At 46.5% G+C, this 12,244-nt stretch overlaps 1 protein-coding gene across 1 annotated transcript in view; it reads right to left on the bottom strand.

Moving 5' to 3' along the window:
* Window positions 1-212: 212 nt before the first annotated feature.
* PSMB7 (proteasome 20S subunit beta 7) overlaps window positions 213-12,244 on the bottom strand; it is a 57,055-nt gene continuing 45,023 nt past the window's right edge. Inside the window, exons 7-8 of the mRNA XM_079707087.1 lie at window positions 3,040-3,191; window positions 213-440 (exon numbers count right to left, since the gene is read on the bottom strand). Coding sequence (XP_079563213.1) covers window positions 329-440; window positions 3,040-3,191 — 264 coding nt within the window. The 3' untranslated portion in view covers window positions 213-328. The remainder of the gene's footprint in view (window positions 441-3,039; window positions 3,192-12,244) is intronic.

The raw sequence follows: 12,244 nt of genomic DNA, 5'->3' as shown, positions 1-12,244 counted from the left end.
ATACATGTTCAACTGAAGAATCAGAGCAACCCAGTCTGACTTCCTGCAACAAAAATGAGGCCTCGTCTGTTTTTAGAAGGGTTAAACTGCTCTTACACCCACCTGAACGCAGAGTAGTATTCAGGGAGGGATTAACATCCTGAAGGGGAGGCCAGGTCGATGGGCCTTAGCAGCCCAAAAAACCACAGAGCCCCGAGACTTCAACCACTTAACTTGGTTTTCATTTTTTATTGGGTTCATTCAGCAAACACTGGCCGAATGTCTTACAGGGAGAGCCTCCATTGCCCCCAGTCTTCTGGAGCAATAACCAGACATCCACCAACACCATTCAGGAAGTGTCCATTGTTTGGACTGTTTCTTCCAGCACCTCAATTTCCAGGGTAGTGACTTTTTCAGTGAGGACTGCAGTGGTCCCTTTCTCACACTTGTACCGGCCAAACCTAATGAGAGAAAAACAAATGCAGAGAGTTAGGATCCCCCCAAGGGGCCTGATGGAGGGCTGGAGAGAGGGACAAGTATGCAGGCAGCGAGCAGGCCTGGACTGGAATCCTGGCTCTCCTGACTCCCAGTTCTGCGACCTTGGGAGGATTCAGCTCCCCCAAGGTTCACTTTCCTTGGCTTTCAAGTGCTACAAAATGGGGATACCTGGTAGACATGATGCACATGAAAAGAGATAATATAGAGAACCTGGCACTAGGTGGACATTCAAATCTCCTTCCCCACCTCACTATCCCCAGAAGATGCTGGAAAGCATTTGGGCCTCTGCCTTTAAGCTTCAACCTCCCTAAAGTACCTTTCAGTAACCAGGAGGAAGCGAATCCTTTCATTAAGCTGCCATGGCCACTCTCTTGAATAGTAACAAGAATGACATAACTGTTACCTTAAACACTTTAAAAATATTTGGAAGCATAAACAGTATAAAAATGACCCGCAGCCAGACTCTGGGCTTGTCACTTTTTTTTTTTTTTTTTTTTTTTTTTGTGGTACACGGGCCTCACTGTTGTGGCCTCTCCTGTTGTGGAGCACAGGCTCCGGACGCGCAGGCCCAGCAGCCATGGCTCACGGGCCCAGCCACTCCACGGCATGTGGGACCTTCCCGGACCGGGGCACGAACCCGTGTCCCCTGCATCGGCAGGTGGACTCTCAACCACTGCACCACCAGGGAAGCCCTGGGCTTGTCGCTTTTGACCACACTCTCGAGACTCAAGAAGGGAGAGTTAACTGTCCCCACAGGGATATGGTAGATCAGCACGAGGACACACCCAACACCACCCTTCTCAAGGTGAATCTGACAGAGGTTTCTCTGAGCACAAGGCAGTCTAGAAGATAAAAATCTGAACGGCTGATTTTACAGTGGGGCCAGGAATTACAACACTGTCAAACAGCAGCACAAGTCCAGCTGTCTCTCATCTGTCCCCAGCTGGGACACTATTTCTGTCAACCCGACATGGACTAAGAGGAGGCTGCTGGCGGTGCCATGACTACGTGCTCCCTGAAAAGCCAGCCTCTCAAATGGGAGCTTGTGCTCGAAGAGGGCGACACAACAGAGCTCTGTACAAAACCAGGAGTAGGCACAGCCAAGAAAAGCTGGCCTTTATTTCTGCGAAACCTTCCCACAGTCCCCACAAAGTTCTCTGAAAGGATCTGAGCAGCAGCACCTGTAAAAGATGTGCCCCGCCCCTCCCCTGCTGGTGTGAAAACGCTGTTCCTTCCCCCACACTGGATGGACCCGTGGCAGCCTGTGGCCTGGGAGCCAGAGCCCCATGTGACTTCTGTGCGCCTGACTCATCTGAACCACAACGTCTGTGGGAGGTGTGGACACAAGAGCCTCCTCGCCATCCTGGCTTACAGCACCCATTTCAGCAGCACGAAGGGAGGGCTTCTACCTGAAGCAACAGTGGGTTGCAAAACAGGGCTGCAGAGGAGCCAATGGGAACGTGCAAGGCCAGGTCCAACACAGCCCCAGGCCTGAAAGGTTGCTTCCCTCCCCACCTAGGGCCCGAGAATTCCATGGGCTCATTAGCGATCACCTAGTCTAGCTCCATCATTTCCAAGACAGGTGCCCAAAGTCACCACGCCAGGCCATGACAGGTCCCCACCCCGAGCCAGAGCTCTTTGCTGCTGTGCTGCCCTAACCCATCGTGAACCCGTCTTCACAACGCTGAGCGCACACTGCGGTGAATACCTGCTGGTTCTCAATGTTCTATCTGTTCCTTGTGAATTACTCCTGACTTGGAGTTGAGTACTTGCGGTGGAAGTTAAAGCAGCACCGTGGAAGGTGACGTGCTTGCTCTCCTCCAGCGGAGCTTGGGGCTGTTTATAAATGCTGCTATATACATTCAGATGAAGACAGCTGCAGCAGAGCTCAGAAGCCACATTTTGAGCAGGTCAGCCTCCAGGAAGAGGTCAGGCAGCTGGACGGCCATACAGGACTGCTGATGAGCAGCTCACCTGCCACCAGGGCTGGACATCTTCCAGCTCCGCCAGCAAATCAACTAGAAGCTTGCCCCCGACTCTGAGCCGGACTGCACCACGGAGAGCAGTGCCTGCTCGGCATGTGCCATGGGCTAAATGGCATGGCTCCCTCCAGAGCAGGAAGCAACAGTTAGCTCCCAAGGCTAACTTTCAGAGACTCTTAACCAATGGTTGATAACCATCTAGGGAATGAAAACCACTCTGAGGAAAAGCTACGGGTTGGATGCCCTGGTGAATGTACCTTCTCACAGAATTTCATACGGAATTCAGAGGCATCTTTAAGAGACTAGAGAAAGGACAGCACGTGATTCAAAGCTCTCCCCGCAATCCCCAGTCTAGGAGTCTTTCCACTCAACCTCTCCCCTCAACATTTTACAAATTGTATCACTTTTCTACACCTGACAGCAGCCCACAATCATAAAAAAAATAATGATTCAAAGGTCTGTTGAATAAAGCTGGCTTGGGGCCTCTGGCTTTACTTAACGTGGGTAAGAATCAAGAAAACCCTGTCCAGATGCCATGAATATATCAAGGGTGGCCACAGGAAGAATCTCCTTCACTTACCTGGTCCCCTTCTTATTAGGCACTGAGTACGGGCGGAGAAAATCCAGCTTGCTCTTGCTGATGACACAGAGGTCAATGTTGCTTCCAGACCCCAGGTCATTGAAGATGCCAGCTGCTATGGCTTCACTCACCAGTTTCTTGGCATCCTCCTCCTGAGAAAGAAAAGAGCAACAATAGTGTCCACAGTCAAATGGAGGGCCTGTTCTGATGTCCACAGAGTGCTTTCACAAGCAGTAAGGGAAAAGGAAAAGGAAAAAAGAAGAAAGCCAACCTGTGAGGTAGGCATTGTTTTCAGTGCCTGTTTTATAAACGAAGGAAGGGTCTCAAAGTACCTCCATATCTGCCCACGGTTTCTCAGCTGGTAAGTGAGAGACCCAGGCCTTTCAAGCCCTTTATGCACACACTCCCTCTTAAACAAACTGCTTCACGTCAGATGCTCACCACATAACTGAGAACTGTGGGCTGACAGGGCAATTTATCATCTAAAACGGGTTGGGAAACTTTTAACAAAGGGCCAGGTAGTAAATATCTTAGACTTTGCAGATACACAGTCTCCGTCATAACTACTCAGTCATGGTAGCACAAAACAGCCACAGACAATATGCGAACAAGTGGGCGTGGCTTGTGCCAATAAAACTTCGTAAAACAAAAATGGGTGCTGGGCTTGATTTGGCTCATGGGGTGCAGTCTGCAGGCCCCTGATCAAAAATGTCCAAAAATGGCTGGAATCTGCTTCCTGGTAACGTAATGAAGAAAGTCAGTATCATGGGGAAAAACTAACACCAAAACACAGCCCTGGGGAAATGTTGGCAGAGCCAAGGGTGGGACCTCTTGCCGACAAGAATCTATCCCCTCCCACTAATGAGTCTGCATGTTCACTGAAGTGATTCCTTTCTTTGAATCACTCTTACTTTTCTTTTAAGAGCAAGTCTAAGTCTCCAACAATTACTGGTGGAAAAGTAGATTAATTTATTTCTTACCAAGAAGCATCAGACTCAGGTTAACTACAATGCAGTGTAATAAGGGCTAACGGATAACTGAGAAGGAGCTGTGAGAACACTGGCTGGGGTCCGTAAAGCTTCAGGGAGGGCTGAAGGACAGGTTGCACACCAGGCACTCAGAAAACAGGGCAGTAAAACAGAAGGCAGGCGCCAGAGGCAGCAGGGCAGGACCTGGGGAACACCAAGTTCAAGCTCTCTACGTCACAAGGACAAAAAATGAACCCATCTCCCAAAGAAGAGACTTTAACTTGAGCTGTAGCCCACCTTCCCCGTACACCAGGGCATGAGAGTCCATAAACATGCAAGCTGAAGTAAAGAGCTCATCCAAGTAACATCCTTGGAGAAACACGGATGCCCTGCCCAAAATTCCAGCCTGAGATCAAAGAGCAGGTCCACTGTCTTCAAGCCCTGAGAAGGTGGGAGAGATCTCTCAGAGCTCTTGCTCCTCTGCCTGCCCTAAGCCAATAAGTGGGATTCCAGTGACATGAGCGCCCTCTTCAGACTCAGAGAAGGATAGAGAAGGCCCTGCTGGAAATGGGATCCTCAGCAACCCAGCAGCAGGGGCTGGGGGGGTTATTCTGACCTTTATCCCACCAGCTTTTTCCACCTCCTGAGTGGCACCTATGTGGGGTCAACGGAACCAGTTATCCTCTGGTGCACATACAGCCCCACAGAATTCATTCAAACATGATCCTCTAATCAGAAGTTCTCTCCTGGGATTCCCAAGCCTATGGAGGCCAAAAGCCTTACCAGAAACCAGTGAAGGTGGTAGCAAATAAAGCATCTTAGAGCAGGAGACGGCCGCTGCCGCTGCTGCCGCTGCTGCTGCTACCATAGAGAGGGCAAAAACCAACCACTAACTTAACAAATGCAAAACCATTCCAACTTGCGTCTGTTAATAAATAACCCGGGGGGCGGGGGACGGCATCCTGTGTATCAGAGCATCTTGCTTATACCTCTGCTCCTGACCTACATCTCCTCTTCTCTTCTCTGCTGTTTTATTATTTTGCTTTGTCATCACTGCTTTTCTCATCACTGCTGCTGATGCCCTGAGCCAGCCAATAGTATCAAGTGGATGTCACAAATGCTACTGGCAGCATGTCGTACTGCAGATTTAAATTTCCCAAATTATTTTATATTTGGGGACGGAGATGAGGGAAGACTTACAAGAAACTGAAATATACACATTATATCAGGCATGCATATCTGACATCAATCCATTACAATCCACTGATACCAGGATGCTGACAGTGCTGAGCCTACAGGTGAATCTTCCTCTATTTTGCAAATATTCTTTAATGTGAGTAGATAAACTTATAAAACTTTAAAATGTGTAAAATATATTACATATAGCCTGAGTTACTCATAAAATTATCATGTGTGCTATTATTTAAGTGTAATGCTTTTAAAAATTGGAGAAATATACCTTTTAAATTCCTCCCACCACCACCCCCCAATTCCAGGGAAGATAATTCATTAAGGAAGGAAATATCACAAGTCTCTGATTTTCTTTCCCCAGTCCTACCCACCTCTCATACACACAGGACTGAAGATGTTATGAAATGGAATGAAGCTTACATTTTATTAAGCACCTACTATAATGTGCCAAGTACTGAGTTAGGCACTTTGATGATCATCATCATTTTTACCCCTGCCATTAACCATCTTCTGAGGTTGGTACTGTCAGAAACTAAGGCTGAAAGAGTGTCAATGACTTGCCCAAGGTCACATAGCTAATAAACAGTCAAAACAGGCCCACTGGGCTCCAGAGCCAGAATGCCACAGCACCACCCCAGCTCATAAGTAATCTGTCTCAGCTCTGAGCTGGGGGCTCCTGAGCAAGTTGGGGACAGTGGACAGCAGTCCCTTGATTCAGGGTGTCATTCCCCCATCAGCAAGGATCTTCAGAACCTGAGCAAGTTTAAGAGAAAGATGGTGGTTGCCAACTTCTCTTTGAGCCAGCTAGCAGTCCCTCTGATGGTCATTTCCATGGCAGGGGGAAGCACTGTTTCCCAAACTGCCCACAGACCACCACTTAAACATTTCTACAATGTGATATGGCAGAGATCAATATTAAGATCCAAAGTCTTATTTCACATATTCCTCACCTCCACCAAAAACCCTCAAAAGGCAAACAGAGTGAACATTACCAAGGCTCTTTTGTCTGCCCATTACTTACATAGTTAATGTCTTCAACAAATATTTACAGACACCTACTATGTGCCAGGAATTATATCATATGACAAATATGGTCTTTTACCACAGTATTTCCATACCCAGAATTCTAGACACATATGCAAATATGCTACTGGGCATATTCATACTGTGTTTTCTTTATAGTGAATTTCACAATTAAACAAGTCTTGTCTTTAACACGTGCTACCAAATATTTAGGAAAACTACTGAGAAAAACCACAAACTAAAAGCAAGAGGTGGGGAAAACACCACATTTTTATCTGTTTCTGGCTCACAATAAATGCAGAAGCATTGTTTCTTCCTTTAGGATTCATTCTTCATGAGGAAATTGCATCTCCCCTTTTCTGGAAGAGGCAAAGTGACCTAATAAGTTCTGAGCAGCATCCGCCTGGGGACAGCTGCTACAGAGGGGCTCTGACGAGGGCCCTGCAGAGCCTGTGACCCCAGCTGTAAGGCTCTCTCCCACTGCCGGGCCAGCATCCTCCCCTGGCCAGCTGCTCATGGATTTACGTTACTAGTCACAAGGGAACTTGGATTCAATGTGTAGACAGAGCAGCCAGACTCATCCAGGCTATTAAAATAAAAAAAAAAAAGGCTCTCCACGCCAATGGCAGCTTCCTTTTACTTTGAGCTGCTCAGCCAAAAGATCACCATGATCCTGGTGCTCGAAAGTTAATTGGGCAACCCAGGTTCAAGGTCATCTGGCAGATGTGGAGGCAGACAGACTGGGTTTGAATCTCCAGTTTCCTACTTACTAACTGCTGTGCAACCTTGGGCAAGTCATTTCACCTCTCTGAGTTCACGCTCTTCCTCTGTAATACAGAAATGCAGTATAGAAAGCACCTACTATAGGGTCTGGCATATAGCTATTACTTAAAAAAATGGTAACTTATTTAATACAGCAATCCAGAGGGCTCCTAGAAACACAATTTATCTCTAAGGAGTGACTGCCTGTACCAAACCCCAGGCCAGGAGAAGGAGGTCCAAACAAACCTGCTGACAGATCTTCACACAGTGCTGTGGAGAAGTTCCTATAATAATTAATCCAAGCAAAAAGCACACTCCCTAAAAGTTCAGAGAATATAAAAGGAGCACTTCCTGCTTTATGGCTACGAAGACCAAACTAACTGGGAATATCAGTCCCCCGGGCCGCCCCTGCTTCTTAAATGAGATTACAGTAAGAGTGATGTACTACTGCACTACAAGTCAGCTGTGACAAGCAGCACTTCACAGAGCTATCTGTTTGTCTCCATCACCGCATCGCACAATGTGTCCCTGGACTCCAATGCGCAGCTCCATTTACCGCTACATGACAAATGGGCAGCACTTGTAAAAGGCAAAAGGAGGTCCATGTCGGCCATGTAATGGTCACCACAGCTGTACCCAAGTGCTTGAGGGGACAAAACAGACCCCCAAGTTCATTAAACTGACCAGTAATGGATCTTTCAAAAAGTGCCTTAGGAATCGTACAGAAAAGGCTAAAATAAATAACTCAGCATGGAAGGCTAATCTGAAACGGTGTTTGATAAATTATTTATAACACAGGTGATTGTCTGCATTTAATATTGCAGCTACTAGTAGCATCTTTAAAAGATGATTTATGTGTTGTAATGCTATTAAACTTTATATTGGCCCACTGCTAGCTATAAAGTCTGCTGAGATTTAGAGAATGAGTTTTAAACTGTCACTGCGACATCATAGGAGATGGAGACTGTATTAAATCTTTACTTTAAACCTGTTATCTAGAGAGTTGCATTTTGTAGACACTCACAAACTGACAGATTACCTCAGCATCCGCTATGGTGCAGGTCCAAAATAGTGCTGCAAAGAAACTTTTCCACATTATTCTTGTCTACAGCTACAATCAAATTTCTCTTCTCACTTAAGTGATTTTTAGATTGGGAATGTCACCAGAGTAAAATGTAGGTGCTCCAGACAATGGGCACCCTGGACAGTTCAGCATCAAATTAACACTCTTTAAATAAACCCTCGACATTCTACTGTTCAGTTCTGCTTTCTGAACAGTGCTTTACTTACATTGGGGACAGGCAAAATATTCAATATGCATTTGACTAAAAACCTAACATACTATTTTAAATACAGCTTTGGAATCTGAAAATACACATATATGGCAAGTCATCTGAAACAATAGATTTGTAACTAAAATTTTTTTTAAAAGTTAAAATAAAATTGGTTATTTGCTGGAAAATACATTCCATTTATGTGGCTGAGGCGCTAACGTTAAGGTGGTTGAAAAAGAAATATTCAGCCTTCTTCATAAAGAAGGGGGCTCCCCTGGCTCTACTGTTTTTCAGGGCATTTCAGAGGCACCCCTTTGCTTTCTGTCCCACCGTCAAGGCAAGAGTCAGGGGACAGCGGCTCTCCTACCTTTGCTCGAGGGGAATAAGGATGTGGGTGGCATCATAGCTGAACTCTCCCACAATTTTCACCAATTTTCCTATTTGCAGTTAAATCTACAAGGACCATTTAGTTCAGTTTGCTCCTTTACTAAAAATTAACGATCTTACTCAATAAGAATTGAAGCAGTCCAAATTCATCTTGGAAAAAATCTGCATAATCTTTTGTCATTCTGATTTGAAACAGCAAAAAAAAAAAGCTATTGCTCTGATGATCTGCAGCAGAACAGATTAAAGTCTGGGTGTGACAAGAGTCTGGACTCTAAAAAGAGGACCAAAATCATGCCATTTCCATCCCAGGCAGCTAGCACAGTGCTTGGCATGAATGTCGACAAATGAAAAAAATGAAACATCAACTTCAAATGCATTCACGGCTTTGCCAAACTAAAGCATGAAATTAATTATGAAACAGATCGATACCAAAATGGGCTAATTCCCTAACTGCACCAGTCCCAACTGGGGACCAGGGAGCAAGAGCATTCAAAGACAGTTAAACACACGAAAGGAAGAGGTTTAAACACAATGTTCTGCAGTGGCCTGTTGACAAGCTGAGGTTCTGACTATGCCACTGATGTGGCCTGAAGGAGTCATTCATGGCTGATGGTTGAATAAAATTTAAACAGCTCAAAAAAGTGTTTAAAACAGTCCCCCCAAAAGCAGTGTGCTTCCTGTACCATGCAACAGACCTGATGTATCCCCTGTATAGCCACATATTTTACAGTGGAAAAAGTTAATTTTTTTTTTCAGAGTGGACTGTGTGACAAAAGCAAAGGTGTCTGAGTTTTGTTTTCGGCTTGAGCTGTTTGGGTTAACACAGTCTGCCTGTGTAAACACCTGAATTGTCAGGTGTAACTGAGCTGAAGCTGGTGCTAAGTGTGTCCAGAATGGGGAGTGAGTTACTGACTGTGTCTTTAAGGTCTAGATGGTGCCGCCATTTCTTCCCTCAGAAGCTTTTGTGGCATCCAAGATCTGGATGATGCAAATAATGAAGGACAAGCCGGCTGAGGGTGCAGGAGTGATTTAAGAGGTTTTCAGCCGGGACGGGAAGGGGAGTTCATATTCAAGGAACTGCCAACCAAGTCCCTGCCAACTTGGCCTGTCCCAGATCACTGAATGATGCAAAAGCCTGAGCACAACCCGGGCTAGGAGAGATGTGAAAGGCTGCACAACCACAATGGGCCAGGAAAGGCCATCCCAGAATAAGAGAAGCCTGGAAGAACTGGGTCACTAATGAACACAGTGCTTAACTCTCTCTGAGCCGCAGGGGGCCATCAGAATGGGGATAATGCCTCTGTCCAAGGGCTGTTGGGAGGAATAAAGGGAAGGGAATGCCCCTGACACACAGACTTTACAAAGAGAATTGGCAGCAAGTTCAAGGGTAGAAGGAAAGAGGTAAGGATGTGAGAGAACTAACATGGACACCCACCACATCCCTGGGTCTGAGCCAAACACTTATGTTACTTATTTAATCCTCAATATCTCCACCTGTACCACAGAGGAAACTGAGGGGCAAGAATGGTTGGCTGGTGCAATCAAGGCACACGGCTGTAAGTGGGACTCAGGGATCTGTGCCAAGTTAGTGCCTGGCACCACCAAAGCCTATGTCTTCCTATCCTACCACAGGAAAAAAGGTTGTGGGCAAGAGGTTTTGCTCGATTCTGAGACAGCGAATGGAAGGAAAAACACCTAGGCTTCCAGAGGGAAAAGGACCAAGAGAGACGGGAACATATTGCTTTCCACAAGGAGAAGAAATCAGCATTCACAGCATATGTGTATACAAATATATATTTCCAAGGCTGCACTGAATCAAATATAATCAGAGAAAAAAACAAAAAACAAGAAAGACTGGGTTTAAAGAACGAGTGAGAAATATGTTCAACAATCCTCCGAATGAAAACCAAGCCGCCCCAGGTAGTAATAAGATCTTAATAATATTTCTCTCTCTCCATAAAACAATGCGGTCAGTGATAACTCTGCCGATAAACTCCTGGAGATGTTGCAAGGGCTATCGCCTGAGAAGAGTGGGAGGAAGAAATGAAGTAAATTGGTCACAACAAGGGTAAAAAAGAGCCACATTCACATCGAGCCTATCTACCTCCAGAGCCTGTAGGGTAGGAAACCTGTGCCGAGTGTAGGGTGCGTGGGAAGGCCACAGGGGCTGTTACACTGTATGATCCTGCTTCTGCAGCCCCACAGGGATCAGGAAGGACTGGAAGGAGATCCAAGGAAGTACAGAGCACCCCTGTTCTAGGGCATTTGAAGATGGCTCAAAATGAGGCAAATTTCACATGATGCAAAACCCCTGAAGCAAATGTACAGGTCAGCTTAGTTCAGCGAACATTTACTACTGCTCTGCTCTGACACTAATACACTCCATGGACACTATGCCCAACACTGGCAATAAGGCCTGAACAGACGCAGATCCTGCCCACAAAGAGTGTAGAGTCCAGAGGGAAACAAGTACAATATGGTAAGAGTCCTTAAGAGGCAAGGCTGACAATGGAACTGCGAGCGTACAGAGGTCTCACGGGGCTCGGGTGATCAAGACTGGGCTGAGTCTTGGCACTCATGTAAATGGCAGCCAAGCCAAGGCGCAGAAGTGATGGCAGGAATAAAGGTAGGAAAATAAGAAGGAGAAAGGGTGTGGTCAGGTAGCTAGTTCAGCATGGTTGAATCCCAGAGAGCCTCACAGGCCATCCAGAGAGCTGACCCTTCACACTAGTGGGAAGACGTGGAAAATTTTAAGCTGGCAAATGATGTAGTTAGATGTGTGCTTTTTGAAACTGCAGCCTGGAAGCAGTGGGGGAGGAGAGGCCAAAGGCAGGCGACAGGAAAGCAGGAGATGATAGTACTCCCAGCGAGTGCTGGTGGTGATGGTGGGCCTGGGCTGGCAGGGGAGGACCAACAGCAGGACTGGGAGGTGAATGTGGGAGAAGAGGAAGCAGCAGGCATGGGGGAGTGCAGGAGAGGGAGAAGCAGAGAGTGCCACCTGGACTGTCAGCATCAGTCATGGACACTGACCAAACTCTAAACAAACTCAGCCTTCAGAGAAAGGCCTTTTGTAACTTCTTGGCAGCTGTTTTTCTGGCGGGTTGATGGGAGACAATGATTAACTTAATTATATATTCTGCAGCAGGAACTCTGAAGGGTGTCACCAAAAAGGCACAAGATAAAGGCAGAGCCAATGAAAGTATACTGAGGTTGTTCTGGAAAAAATGACCTGGGCTGGAACCAACCTGTAAATGACACTTCACTGGTGGCAAGGCTCTCAAAATACTCCTGTCTGGCCTCTGAGTGTGGTAGAAAGAGTATAAGGGAGTAGTTACCTACGGGGGCAAGAGCCAAAAGACTGTAAAGAAGGAAGCTCTAAGGGAGATTCATGGTCATGAGGGTTTGGCCATGTGCAAGGTACAGTTCTGAGGAAGCAGAAGCAGACAGGCCTAAGTAAAGCAGACAAGCAGAGACAGGATGGGGCAGGTGAGCCCGATCATGAGGTGCTACCAACTCAGATACTGTTCCATGAGGCCTCTGCCAACCACCTTTTCCTGGGACCCCAGGCACACATGGCCTTCAGATACACTGCTACTTAAG

Source organism: Hyperoodon ampullatus, assembly GCF_949752795.1.
Source record: "Hyperoodon ampullatus genome assembly, chromosome: 6".
Taxonomy (NCBI): domain Eukaryota; kingdom Metazoa; phylum Chordata; class Mammalia; order Artiodactyla; family Ziphiidae; genus Hyperoodon; species Hyperoodon ampullatus.
This window is presented reverse-complemented; position numbering and strand designations above follow the sequence as displayed.